We start from the raw sequence: 13,935 nt of genomic DNA, 5'->3' as shown, positions 1-13,935 counted from the left end.
CTGTTCCCGAGAGTGGCTGCACAGTTTCACACAAGCCAGATTTTAAACCAAAGACTGTAATAAGAGATGAAGAAGGATACTATATCATAATAAAGGAGATTATCCAACAAAAAGATCTAATAACTATAAATATTTATGCCTTCAATACTGGAGTACCCAAATATATAAAACAATCAAACATAAAAGAACTCAAGATAATAATACAATAATACTAGGGGACTTTAACACCCCACTTACATCAACGGACAGATCATCTAGGCAGAAAAGCAACAATGAAACAATGATTTTGAATGACACACAGATATAAAGAACTCACCAAACTTCACATCCGAAAAACAAATACTCCAATGAAGAAATGGGCAGAAGACATGAATAGACACTTTTCTAAAGAAGACATCCAGATGGCCAACAGACACATGAAAAGATGCTCAACATCACTCATCATCCAGGAAATACAAATCAAAGCCACACTGAGATACCACCTCACACTGGTCAGAGTGGCTAAAATGAACAAATCAGGAGACTATAGATGCTGGAGAGGATGTGGAGAGATGGGAGCCCTCTTGCACCGTTGGTGGGAATGCAAACTGGTGCAGCAACTCTGGAAAACAGTGTGGAGGTTCCTCAAAAAATTAAAAATAGATCTGCCCTATGACCCAGCAATAGCACTGCTAAGAATTTACCCAAGGGATACAGGAGTGCTGATGCATAGGGGCACTTGCACCCCAATGTTTATAGCAGCACTTTCAACAATAGCCAAATTGTGCAAAGAGCCTAAATGTCCATCAACTGATGAATGAATAAAGAAGATGTGGTTTATATATACAATGGAATACTACCTGGCAATGAGAAAGAATGAAATCTGGCCATTTGCAGCAATGTGCATGGAAATGGAGAGTATGATGCTAAGTGAAATAAGTCAGGCAGAAAAAGACAGATATCATATGTTTTCACTCATATGTGGATCCTGAGAAACTTAACAGAAGTCCATGGGGGAGAGGAAGGGGGGGAAAATGTTAAAGAGAGGGAAGGGGGCAAGCCATAAGAGACTCTTAAATACTGAGAACAAACAGGGTTGATGGGGGGTGGGGGAGAGGGGAAAGTGGATGATGGGCATTGAGGAGGGCATCTGTTGGGATGAGCCCTGGGTGTTGTATGGAAACCAATTTGACAATAAATTATATTTAATATAAAAAAAGGCAAAAAATAAAATATTTACTGAGTCAAAAAAATAAATAAAATAAAATTAGGTTTAGTAAACATAAAAAAAAAAATGAATGACACACTGAACCAGATGAACTTAACAGATATATTCAGAATATTTCATCCTAACACAGCAGAATAAACATTCTTTTCAAGTGCACATGGGACACTCTCCAGAATAGATCATATATTAGGTCACTAATCAGGCCTCAACAAGCACAAAAAGACAAATCATACCATGCATATTTTCTGACCACAATGCTATGAAACTGGAAGTAAACCACAACAAAAAATTTGGAAAGACCACAAATACATGGAGGTTAAACAACATGCTACTAAAGAATGAATGGGTCAGGGGCGCCTGGGTGGTGCAGTCGGTTAAGCGTCCGACTTCAGCCAGGTCACGATCTCGCGGTCCGTGGGTTCGAGCCCCGCGTCAGGCTCTGGGCTGATGGCTCGGAGCCTGGAGCCTGTTTCCGATTCTGTGTCTCCCTCTCTCTCTGACCCTCCCCCGTTCATGCTCTGTCTCTCTCTGTCCCAAAAATAAAAAAAAAAAAAAAAAAATAAAATAAAAAAAAAAAAAAAAAAAAAGAATGAATGGGTCAAACAGGAAATCAAAGAAGAAATTTTAAAAATAGAAACAAATGAAAATGAGAACATAACGGTCTGAAACCTTTGTGATGAAGCAAAAGCATCACAAAGAGGAAAGTATATATCAACACAGGCCTACCTCAAGTTGCAAGAAAAATCTCAAATAAACAACCTAACTTTATACCTAAAGGAGGTTGAAAGAGATAAACAAACGAAGGCTAAAGAGAGAAGGGAAATAGTAAAGATGGGAGCAGAAATAAATGACACAGGAACTAAAAAATGATAGAACAGATTAATGAAACTGGGAGCTGGTTCTGTGAAAAAATTAATAAAATTGATAAATCTCTAGCAGACTTATCAAAAAGAAAAGAAAAAGGACCCCAATAAATAAAATCACGACTGAGAGAGATCACAAACAACACTACAAAAATACAACAATTATAAGAGAATATTATGGAAAAGTATATCCTAACAAATTGGACAACCTAGAAGAAATGGATAAACTCCTAGAAAATATAAATTACCAAAACTGAAAAAGTAATAAAAAACTTGAACAGTCTGATAACCAGTAAAGAAAGTGAATCAGTAATCAAAAAACTCCCAACAAACAAAAGTTCAGGAATAGATGGCTTCACAGGCAAATTCTATCAAACATTTAAAGAAGAGGTAATACCCATTTTTCTCAAACAGTTCCAAAAAAAAAAGAAATGGAAGGAAATCTTCCAAACTCATTCCAAAACCAGAAAGACTCCACTAAAAAAGAGAAAACTACAGGCCAATATCCCTGATGAACATGGATGCAAAAATTCTCAACAAAATACTAGGAAATTGAATCCAACAGTACATTAAAAGAATCATTCACCATGATCAAGTAGGATTTATTCCTGGGCTGCAAGGGTGGTTCAATAGTCACAAATCAGTAAATATGAAACACCACATAATAAAATGAGACAAACCATATGATCCTTTCACTAGATTCAGAAAAAGCATTTGACAAAGTACAACATCCATTCATGTAAAACCCCTCAACATAATAAAAGCCATATACAAAAAACCCACAACTAGTATCATCCTCAATGGGGGAAAACTGAGAGCTTTTTCTCTTCAGTCAGAAACAAGACAGGGATGTCCACACTCACCATTGTTATTTAACATAGTACTGGAAGTCCTAGCCTCAGCATTCAGACAACAAAAAGAAATAAAAGGCATCCAAATCAGCAAGAAAGAAGTCAAATTTTCACTATTTGCAGACAACATACTTTACGTAGAAAACCCAAAGATTCCAGCAAAAAACTGCTAGAGCTGATACACAAATTCAGTAAAGTTGCAGGATACAAAAACAACATACAGAAATCTGTTGCATTTCTATACATCAATAATGAAGCAGCAGAAAGAAAAATCAAGGAATCAGTCCCATTTACAACTGCACCAAAAACCGTAAGATAACCAGGAATAAACCTAACTAAAGAAGGATAATGTACTCTGAAAACTATAAAACACTGATGAAAAGAATTGAAGATGAACAAAAAAACATAAAATATTCCATGCTCATGGATTGGAAGAACAAATATTGTTAAAATGTCTATACTACCCAAAGCAATCTACACATTTAATACAATCCCTATCAACATACCCCCAGCATTTTTGACAGCTAGAACAATCCTAAAATTTGTATGGAACCACAAAACACTCAAACAGCCAAAGCAAACTTGAAAAAGAAAAGAAAAGCTGGGGGCATCATAATTCCAGACTTCAAGCTATATCACAAACTGTAGTCATTAAGACAGTACTGGCACAAAAACAGACACATAGATCAAAGCAACAGAATAGATAACCCAGAAATGGACCTACAACTATATGGCCAACTAATCTTCAAGAAGGCAGAAAAAGGGGCGCCTGGGTGGCTCAGTTGGTTAAGCGTCTGACTTCAGCTCAGGTCATGATGTCACAGTTCGTGAGTTCGAGCCCCGTGTCGGGTTCTGACAGCTTGTGCCCTGTCTCTCTCTCTCTCTCTCTCAAAAATAAATAAACATTAAAAAAAAATTTTTTTTTAAGGCAGAAAAAGAATCTAATGTAAAAAAGATAGTCTCTTCAACAAATAGTGTTCGGAAACCTGGATAGCAACATGCAAAAGAGTGATACTGGACCTCTTTCTTTCTTTCTAAATTTTTTCAATGTTTATTTACTTCTGAGAGAGAGAGACAGACAGAATGTGAGCAGGGGAGGTACAGAGAGAGAGGGAGACACAGAATCTGAAGCAGGCTCCAGGCTCTGAGCTGTCAGCACAGAGCCTGATGCAGGGCTTGAACTCACAGACTGCGAGTCATGACCTGAGCCAAAGTCAGACACTTAACTAACTGGGCCACCCAGGTGCCCCTGGACCACTGTTTTATACCATACACAAAAATAAATTCAAAATGGATAAAAGACCTAACATAAGACAGGAAGCCATCAAATTCCTAGAGGCAAACATAGATAGTAACCTCTTGGACATCAGCCATAACAACTTCATACTAGATATATCTCCTGAGGCAAGGGAACAAAAGCAAAAATAAACTAGGTATCACTTCACAGCAATCAGAATGGCTAAAATTAACAACACAGGAAACAGTGTTAGCGAGGATGTGGAGAAAGGGGAATCCATTTCCACTGTTGCTGGGAATGCAAACTGGTGCAAGCCACTCTGGAAAACAGTATGGAGACAGCTCGAAAAGTTAAAAATATGGCCGCAGCAACTTCTTACTCAACACATCTCCAGACGCAAGGGAAACAAAAGCAAAAATGAACTATTGGGACCTCATCAAAATAAAAAGCTTCTGCACGGCGAAGGAAACAATCAGCAAAACTAAAAGGCAACTGACGGAATGGGAGAAGATATTTGCAAACAACATATCAGATTAAGGGTTAGTATCCAAAATCTATAAAGAACTTATCAAACTCAACACCCAAAAAACAAATAATCCACTGAAGAAATGGGCAAAAGACATGAATAGACACTTGTCCAAAGAAGACATCCAGATGGCCAACCGACACATGAAAACATGGTCAACATCACTCATCATCAGGGAAATACAAATCAAAACCACAATGAGATACCACCTTACACCTGTCAGAATGGCTAACATTAACAACTCAGGCAACAACAGATGTTGGCAAGGATGTGGAGAAAGAGGATCTCTTTTGCATTGCTGGTGGGAATGCAAGCTGGTGCGAATGCAAGCTGGTTCAGCCACTCTGGGAAACAGTATGGAGGTTCCTTAAAAAATTAAAAATAGAACTACCCTATGACCCAGCAATTGCACTACTAGGTATTTATCCAAGGGATACAGGTGTGCTGTTTCGAAGGGACACGTGCACCCCAACGTTTATAGCAGCATTATCAACAATAGCCAAAGTATGGAAAGAGCCCAAATGTCCATTGATGGATGAATGGATAAAGAAGATGTGGTATATATATATATATATATATATATATACAATGGAGTATTACTCGACAATCAAAAAGAATGAAATCTTGCTATTTGCAACTATGTGGATAGAACTAGAGGGTATTATGCTAAGCAAAATTAGTCAGAGAAAGACAAATATCATATGACTTCCTTCACTCATGTGCAGATTTTAAGACACAGAACAGATGAACACAAGGGAAGGGAAGCAAAAATAATATAAAAACAGGGAGGGGGACAAAACATAAGAGACCCTTAAATAAGGAGAACAAACACAGGGTTACTGGAGGGGTTGTGGGAGGGGGATAGGCTAAATGAGTAAAAAAGGTGTCAAGGAATCTATCCCTGAAATCACTGTTGCACTATATGCTAACTAACTTGGATGTAAATTAAAAAAATAAAATTAAAAAAAAATTTTTTTAAATAGACATATTATGGTGGATATCCAGGTAGTTGAAGACTGTGTAGTAATCAACTCCAAATTCCACCTCCCTCAAATGATATAAAATAAATTCACGACTACAGTGGACTGTTTAAATGGAAAAAAAAAGTTAAAAATAGAACTACCCTACAATATAACAATTGCACTACTAGGTATTTACCCAAGGGATAAAAAATACTGACTCTAAGGGGCACATGCACCCCAATGTTTATAGCAGCATTATAAATAACAAAATTATAGAAAGAGCCTAAATGTCCACTGACTGATAAGCGAATAGAGAACATGTGGTATATATATGTGTATGTACACACACACACACACACACACACCACAGTGGAGTATTATTTAGCCATTAAAAAAGAACAAAATCTTTCCATTTTGGGGCACCTGGTGGCTCAGTCAGTCGGGCATCCAACTTCAGCTCAGGTCATGATCTCACGGTCCATGGGTTCAAGCTCCATGTCGGGCTCTGTGCTGACAGCTCGGAGCCTGGAGCCTGCTTTGGATTCTGTGCCTCCCTCTCTCTCTGCCTCTCCCCTGCTTGCACTGTCTCTTTCTCTCAAAAATAAATAAATGTTAAAAAAAATTTTTTTTTAAATCTTTCCATTTGAAACAACATGGACGGAGCTAGAGAGTTATTATGCTAAGTGAAGTAAGTCAGAGAAAGACTAATGCCATATGATTTCACTCATACATGGAATTTAAGAAACAAAACAAATGGGGGTGCCTGTGTGGCTCAGTTGGTTAAACATCGGCTCGATTTTTGGCCATAGTCATGATCTCGCAGTTCTGTGAGACTGAACCTCAAGTCGGGCTCCGCACCGTCAGCTTGGGATTCTCTCTCTCCCTCCCACTGCTCACATGAACATGAGCTTTCTTTCTCAAAATAAATAAACATTAAAAAAAAAAGAAAAAACAAATAAACATAAGGGAGGTGAATAGGTCGAATAGGTGATGGGTACTAAGGAGGGCACTTGCTGTGGATGAGAACTCGTGTTGTATGTAAGTGATGAATTGTCAAATTCTACACCTGAAATTACTATTACACTGTATGTTAACTAACTTGAATTTAAATACAAATGCGAGGAAGAAAATTTTAAAAGCAAAAAAACAAATTAAAAAAATAAAGGTAACAAGTTTCTACAGTCGTTGGATGTAGTATACTATAAATTTCAACAGGTTAAGCTGGTTAATACTGTTCAAATCTTCCATACCTTACTGATTTTGTCTATTTTATGAATTATGGAGATAAGATTGCTGAAATTACCAAATCTAATAATGGATTTACCTATTTCTTTCTCTGTGTTGTTAGTTTCTGCTTCATGAATTTAGAAACTTTGTTATTAGGTACATACTCACTTGAGATTGTTTTGCCTTCTTGATGAACTCTATCATTGTAAAATGTCCTTTAACTCTAATATCTTTTGTCCTAGAATCTATTTAATTGATATTAAGACAGGCATGCCAGCTTTCCAATGATCTGTGTACGTATATTTTTTCCCATTCTTTTAAAAGTAATCTATCAGGATCTTTCCATTTAAAGTGGCTTTTACTTTCTGGTAGATAGATTAGCATATAATTGGGTTGGTCTTGCCTTTCTTATACAGTCTGACAATGTCTTCCTTTTAACTGGAGTGATTAATCCATCTGTAATTAATGTAATTATTGATATAGTTGGGTTTAACTCTATCATTTTGTCATTCGTTTCTTGTCTCCTATTTGTCCCAGCTTATTTCTTTCTTCTTTCCTTCTATTTCTTCTCCATTTACTCTTTTTCTTCTCCATTTACTCTTTACTCTTTTGCTATATCTCCCTTTTGTTGCTGGTATTCTGGAAATTACAATATGCAACCATATTGGTCTACTCTGAATTAATATTATACCACTTACTTAATGCAAAGGAATAATTCTATACATTCCTCTCCCCATCCTTTTCACCATTATTATATATTTTTCTTCTAAATAAGTTATAAACCTCATACTATGGGTTTTTTTTTTTTTGCTGTAAACAAATTGTTAACCTTTTTATTTTGAACAAATTAAAGAAATGTTGCAAAAATAGCACAAGAGAGTTCTCCTATGCCTCTCATCCAACTTCATTTATTATTAACATTTACATAGCCATAGGACAATTATCAAAACAAAGAAATTAACGTTGGTGGGATGCCTGGATGGCTCAGTCAGGTAAGCGTCCTACTATTGGTTTCAGCTCAGGTTTTGATGTCACAGTTAATGAGTTCTATCCTCACATCAGGCTCTGCACTGATGGTGTAGAGCCTGCTTGAAATTGTCTCTCTTGTCTCTGACCCTCCCCTGCCATGCATGCTCTCTCTCTCTCTCTCTCTCTCTCTCTCACAATAAATAAAACTTAAAAAAATTAACATTTTAACTTCAGCTCAACTGTTATTAGCTAAACTGTAGACCTAATATAAATTTCATCCATTTTCTCACAAATGTACTTTTTTCTATTTCAGGATTTCATCCAACATCCTACCTCGCATTGTTATTTCTCCTTAGTTTCCTCTAACCTGTGATAGTTCTTCAGTGTTCACTTTTTTATGATCGTGATACTTTTAAACAGTACTGATTATTTTGTAGTATGACTCTCAATTTGGGTTTTCCTGACGTTTTCTCATGATTAACGTGAGGTTGACAATGCCACAGAAATTATGCTGCAGCCTTCTTAATGCATCACGTCAAGGAGATTTATATCAATATGTCTTATTACACATGTCAAGGAGGTTTCTATCAATATGTGTTATTACTGGTGATGTTAATCTTGGTTAAGATGGTATCTGCCAGGTTTCTCCACTGTAAAGTTATTCTTCCCCTTTGTAGTTAATGAATATTTCAGAAAAGATTCTTTGAGATCATGTAAATATCCTTTTTCTCCTCAAACTTTCACCCATTAATTAGCATTCATCTTGTCTACAGCAAGTATTACTGTACTGTTCACCTAATGCTAATCTTTTATTTCCCTTTGTCTACTAATGACAAACTGCCAGTTTTTATAACTCTGAAGATATCTTTATTTTGCCCTCACTTTTGAATGATATTTTTGCTGGGTATGCAATTTTAGGTTGAAGAGTACCCTTCCTAACCTCATCTCCAAGATCTTTAAGATGTTATCCTGTTGTTTTTTGGCTTTCACTATTTCTTATGTAAAAGCACTGGTAATTTTTACTCTGTATGTTTACTCTGTATGTTAGGTAAAGGATCTTTTTCTTTTGGCTGCTTTTAAGATTTTTCTCTTTACTTTAGTTTTCAACAATTTGACTATGATACATATAAGTGTGATTTTGTATTTCTCCTGCTTAACACTCACTGATCTTCTTGGACCTGTGGGTTGAAATTTTTTAATCAAAATTGACCAACTGGGGACCATTAGTTCTTTAAATATTTTTTCCTTTCCAATTTCTTTCTCTTCTAGAGTTCCAATTATATCAATCTTAGATTACTTAGTATTGCCCCACAGGTTCCTGAGGCTCTTTTTCATTCTTTTGTCCGGTGTTTCATTTTGGGATAGTTTCTATTGTCATACCTTCAAATTCAATGATCTCTTATTCTGTAGTATTCAATCAGCTTAAAGCCTATGTACTGAATTTTTCATTTCTGGTATGTATTGCTTCAGTTCTATATTTTCCTTTTTGTTCTTCTTTTTTAATAGTTTCCATGTCTTTGCTGAGACTCCTCATCTGTTCTCTTGTTATACATACTTACCTTACCTTACTTAACCCCTTACCCTTGAGTATTTTTGAGGCTTCTATTTAAGCATTAAGGTGGATCCTAGAATAGCTCTTATTTTAGACCTAGAATATAGAATAGTCTTATGCCTAAATAGCATCCTTTCTGGGATCTCAACAATGCCCAGAGTGTTCAAATAGGTCTTCCTGCTCCAGCGGATCAGAACTCCTATTTCCTAGCACCATGTGACCTCTGGAATCTCAATTCAGGTCATAATTCCTCCAGTAGCTTTTTTTTTTTTTTTTGCCAGGAGTTTCATTGTGGCATACTATGGGAGGCAGTGGCTCCACCTCAGTAGGCAGTAGTATTTTATCCCTGACATTGTTTAGAAGTGTTGGCACAGAATGATTTTTAGACTGTTTTACCACTCTTTCAAATTTCTCTAAAAATATATATTGCTCCTTATTCCTTGAACTTGAGGTAGATACATCCCATCACTTCCTCCTCGGTATGCCATTGCCCTGTAGCTTCTTGCCCTGTGCATATTCAGCACTGCATTCAAAGTTGAAAAATGCAAATTTCTAGAGCTTCTATTTCTGCCTGACTCTCTTCTTTCTAATACCATGCCCACAGATTTAACCACTCCAGTAGCCCCAAATTCCAATCTCTGCCTTCTTCAGTTCAATTATATAAATGTGCTCTGCTTGATCTTTACCCACTTGTCCCATGGTCTGGGAAATGCTTTCAGGCAGAAAATCAGGGCAATCATGAAGCTCACCTCACATGTTTTCCTTCTTTCAGGGATCAAGGTCCTTGGCCAACACTTAAAAACATGTATTTCAATATTTTGGCTAGCTTTATAGTTGCTTACATACGGAAGTGGTCTACCCTAGTACAAGTTATTCATAACCAGAAGCAGAAATCCATACTAATGATCCTAGGAAACTCAATGCACTTCTGATTTATAAAGTTAAAAAAAATTTTTTTTCCCTTAAATTCACAAGAGACATTTCTTATAAATTCAATTTATTTTTTTTCTCTTATTTTTTTTTAAGTTTATTTATTTATTTTGAGAGAGACAGAGAGCCCAAGCGGGGAAGGGACAGAGAGAGAGAGGGGGACAGAGGATCTGAAGCTGGCTCTGTGCTAACAGCAGAGAACCTGATGTGGGGCTCGAACTCAAAGACCGTGAGATCATGACCTGAGCCAAAGTCGGACGCTCAACTGACTGAGCCACCCAGGCGCCCCTTATAAATCCAATTCAAATTTCAAAACCACGGAGTTCAAAATAAGACTCCCACCAAAACAAAAAACAAACCTTTGTGCCATCTGTAACTTCCATATAAACAAATACATGATTTAAAATATGCTGAATGTCTTAAAAAAAAAGATGTTAATAGGTGATCACTATTGATTTGCATGCTTATCTCCTACCTTATAGAGTTTGAGAATTGTTTTAATGCATTCATGTACAAACTTGGTCTGTTTCTGAAGACTTCCACCATACAGTGCCACCAGTTCTTCATTGAAATTCACACTAAAGAAGTCAAAGTGGTATTTGAAGTCAATGTCTTCTGCTTTTCTAAGTGCAATAGAGCCAACAGAGCGGACTGCAGAGGAAAATACAATGCGCACATTAAACAAAATTTTTAACATTTTATTTATTTCTGAGAGAGACAGCACGAGTTGGGGAAGGACAGAGAGAGAGGGAGACACAGAATCTGAAGCAGGCTCCAGGCTCTGAGTTGTCAGCACAGAGCCCAACGTGAAGCTTGAACCAATGAACCATGAGATCATGACCTGAGCCAAAGTCGGACACTTAGCTGACTGAGCCACCCAGGTGCCCCAAACAAAATTTTCAAAAGTTGCTTCAAAGGCTCTTAACAAATAACTTTATCCCACACTCCCAAGTATAAACAACCTACTTCAGGGTGACATCCTTCAACAGTATCAATTCAGAGGAACAAACCATTGTTTGTGCCCTGTATGTCTTGTGCCCTAAATGTTTTTTAAATTTAAGTTAAATAGAAGGTAAACAGGTCATTCATTCTTTACCTGCTTCCACTTCAATAGGGACAACAGCTAAAAGGGAGGGGAAGAATTCTTTGAAGAGTAAGAAATGTTAGTCATCTGTATGAGTCATGCTTGAGGATTTTAAGAATGAGAAAATCCCTACAAGAAATAGTATGCTCCTCACTTGGTTCAGATACCTATGCTTGATTTGTCTTTTTCTTACACATGACATCCAATCCATCAGTAAATCTTATCATACTCTACTTTCCAAACATATCCCCCAATCAACAATTCTCATCATTTCCACTACTGTCTTCCTAATGTAAGCACCATCATCTCTTGCCTTAACTACTCTAATAGTTTCCTCATTGGTCTACCTGCTTCCATCACTGTTTCAGGTTTGGTTCTGTTAACTCCACAGAATTTGTGAACTGACTGCCTTAACTGGCATTAAAAATTGCAGGGTATGGTTTAGCAAACAAAATACCTATGTGCCATTCCATTTTTTTAACATACGTAATTCACATACTATTCAACTCATTATGTAAAGTGTACAATTCAATGACTTTTAGTATATTCATCGAGTTCTAAAATCATTCCTCTAATCTAACATTAGACATTTTTAATTACCCCAAAAAGAAAACCCTGTACTCATTAGTAGTCACTTCTCATTCCTCTTCTCCTTCCAATTTCTGGAAACCACTAATTTACTTTCTGTCCCATGGACTTGCTTATTCTGGACATTTCTATAAGTGGGATCACATACGTGTTTTTTTTATGACTGGCTTCTTTCACTTATGTTTTTAAGATTTATCCACATTGCACCATGTAATTCATGTTATCAGTTAATTCATTCCTTTTTTATTATATAAGCTTCAGGTGTACAGTTTTATAATTCAACATCTGTATATACTACAAAGTGATCATCACCACAAACTTATTTACTATCCATCAACATACAGCTGGCTCCCTTCACTCATTTGACGCACTCCCAAACCCCAAGACTTACCTTGCTTATAACTTCCAGCATTACCAGGAAGAAAGAGAACTGGAATACCCGTCAAAGGGAGAATTTTGTGTTCTTCAGCATAGGATCCTTCTCCATAAAGATATAATTCATATGCAGGATAGCGTTTTGCCAGTTTCTTTGGAAGTTGTATTTTCTACAGCATAAAGAAAAAAAAAGCAATTTCACTTTAATTAGTTGTATTAATACAATTCAGCCTATTGTATACATTTCTGTATTACACACATTTGAAACAGCATAGCATAAAAATACTACTAATGATAAAACTGCACTTAATGTTCCAAACAAATTTCACTTTTAGCTTATTCATACGTAGAATGCAGAATTAGTCTTGAATTATGTGAGTTTTGAACCATGCAGTTTTCAAGAACGCATAAAATGGAACCACCTGAAATTCTAATGAATGCAAATTACTCAAAGTAGCCACTGACTAAAGAAAAACACTGAGGTATGTCAGCAAGTTACATGTTAATATAATTGGAAATGCTCTTAATATAGTATCAGTATCAATTATACTTAGAAATGATAAAAGCTTTCCATTATCAAATCAATTCTTTTTTGCTATTTTAAACTATTTTGTCATGTCTCTCCTTTTTTTCAGGCCCAACTATATATTCCAGCTATTATATCATTCAAAACAAAGTAAGCTTGTTTTGTAATACAGCTTTCTGACCTCTCAACTTAATATGCTTTGATCTGCAATGTGCTTAACACATTAATCTGAACCTTACAGCCATGTCTTGGTCAAGACATGTACACTTTTCTCACCATAAACATGCCAATGAATTAGCATCTGTTTCAGTTTTCATGGACCAGGTGTATGGTTTGTCAGCAAGCCTTAAACTACTCTGCAATTCATACTTTGTATAACAAATGAGCCAGTAATTCACGTAATTTTTTTTCCAACAAAACAGAAGTTAGGTCTTAATGTCATCCCCAAAACATAAGCATCTATAAATGTGATGGTAAAGTATAAGCTCTTCTTCTCTTCTTCCCCTTTTTTGAGTATAGAACCATTAAAAATGAAATCAGTTACATTGAATAGATTTTAAGTAGACATCAATAGATTTAATGATCTAGCAGTGCTGTACATGTGCTTGATAAAAATTTTAACTACTGAATGAATTTTAAAGCCTATAAATGGTAATGACACTGAAAAACCTCACTGTTCTAAGAAGCAGAATTGTGATTATTCATGCACATTCAAGATTCTTTTAAAAATATTACCATAAACAATCTGTGTTAATAACACCTGAAAACATCTTTAGAGACTGTGCATTTATTGCTTAAAATATTAGCAATTTTATCTCCTCCAATACCCAAAATGCAGAAATACTAATCCCGCAATTCACTTTATATATATATGGGCTTCAACTCAAATTAGCCCCAATACTGACTATGCGCAATGTATAATAAACTAAAATGATGCAATATTTTGATTAAGTATACATTAAGCAAAAAGGCAACATGAGAGAACAAGAAAACGTTAATCTAAACTTCTCCCAATTTAGTACATCTTTTGATATGACA

The 13,935-nt window shown here is 36.1% G+C and overlaps 1 protein-coding gene across 1 annotated transcript in view; it reads right to left on the bottom strand.

Annotated features, from left to right (window-relative positions):
- The window catches only part of LOC125918094 (GPI inositol-deacylase), a gene marked incomplete at its 5' end in the record, with an annotated part of 40,048 nt that extends 27,507 nt beyond the window's left edge, over positions 1–12,541 (bottom strand). Inside the window, 2 exons of the mRNA XM_049624141.1 lie at positions 10,800–10,975; positions 12,388–12,541. Coding sequence (XP_049480098.1) covers positions 10,800–10,975; positions 12,388–12,541 — 330 coding nt within the window. The remainder of the gene's footprint in view (positions 1–10,799; positions 10,976–12,387) is intronic.
- Positions 12,542–13,935: the final 1,394 nt, after the last annotated feature.

This window comes from Panthera uncia, unplaced genomic scaffold (assembly GCF_023721935.1).
Source record: "Panthera uncia isolate 11264 unplaced genomic scaffold, Puncia_PCG_1.0 HiC_scaffold_436, whole genome shotgun sequence".
Classification (NCBI taxonomy): domain Eukaryota; kingdom Metazoa; phylum Chordata; class Mammalia; order Carnivora; family Felidae; genus Panthera; species Panthera uncia.
This window is presented reverse-complemented; position numbering and strand designations above follow the sequence as displayed.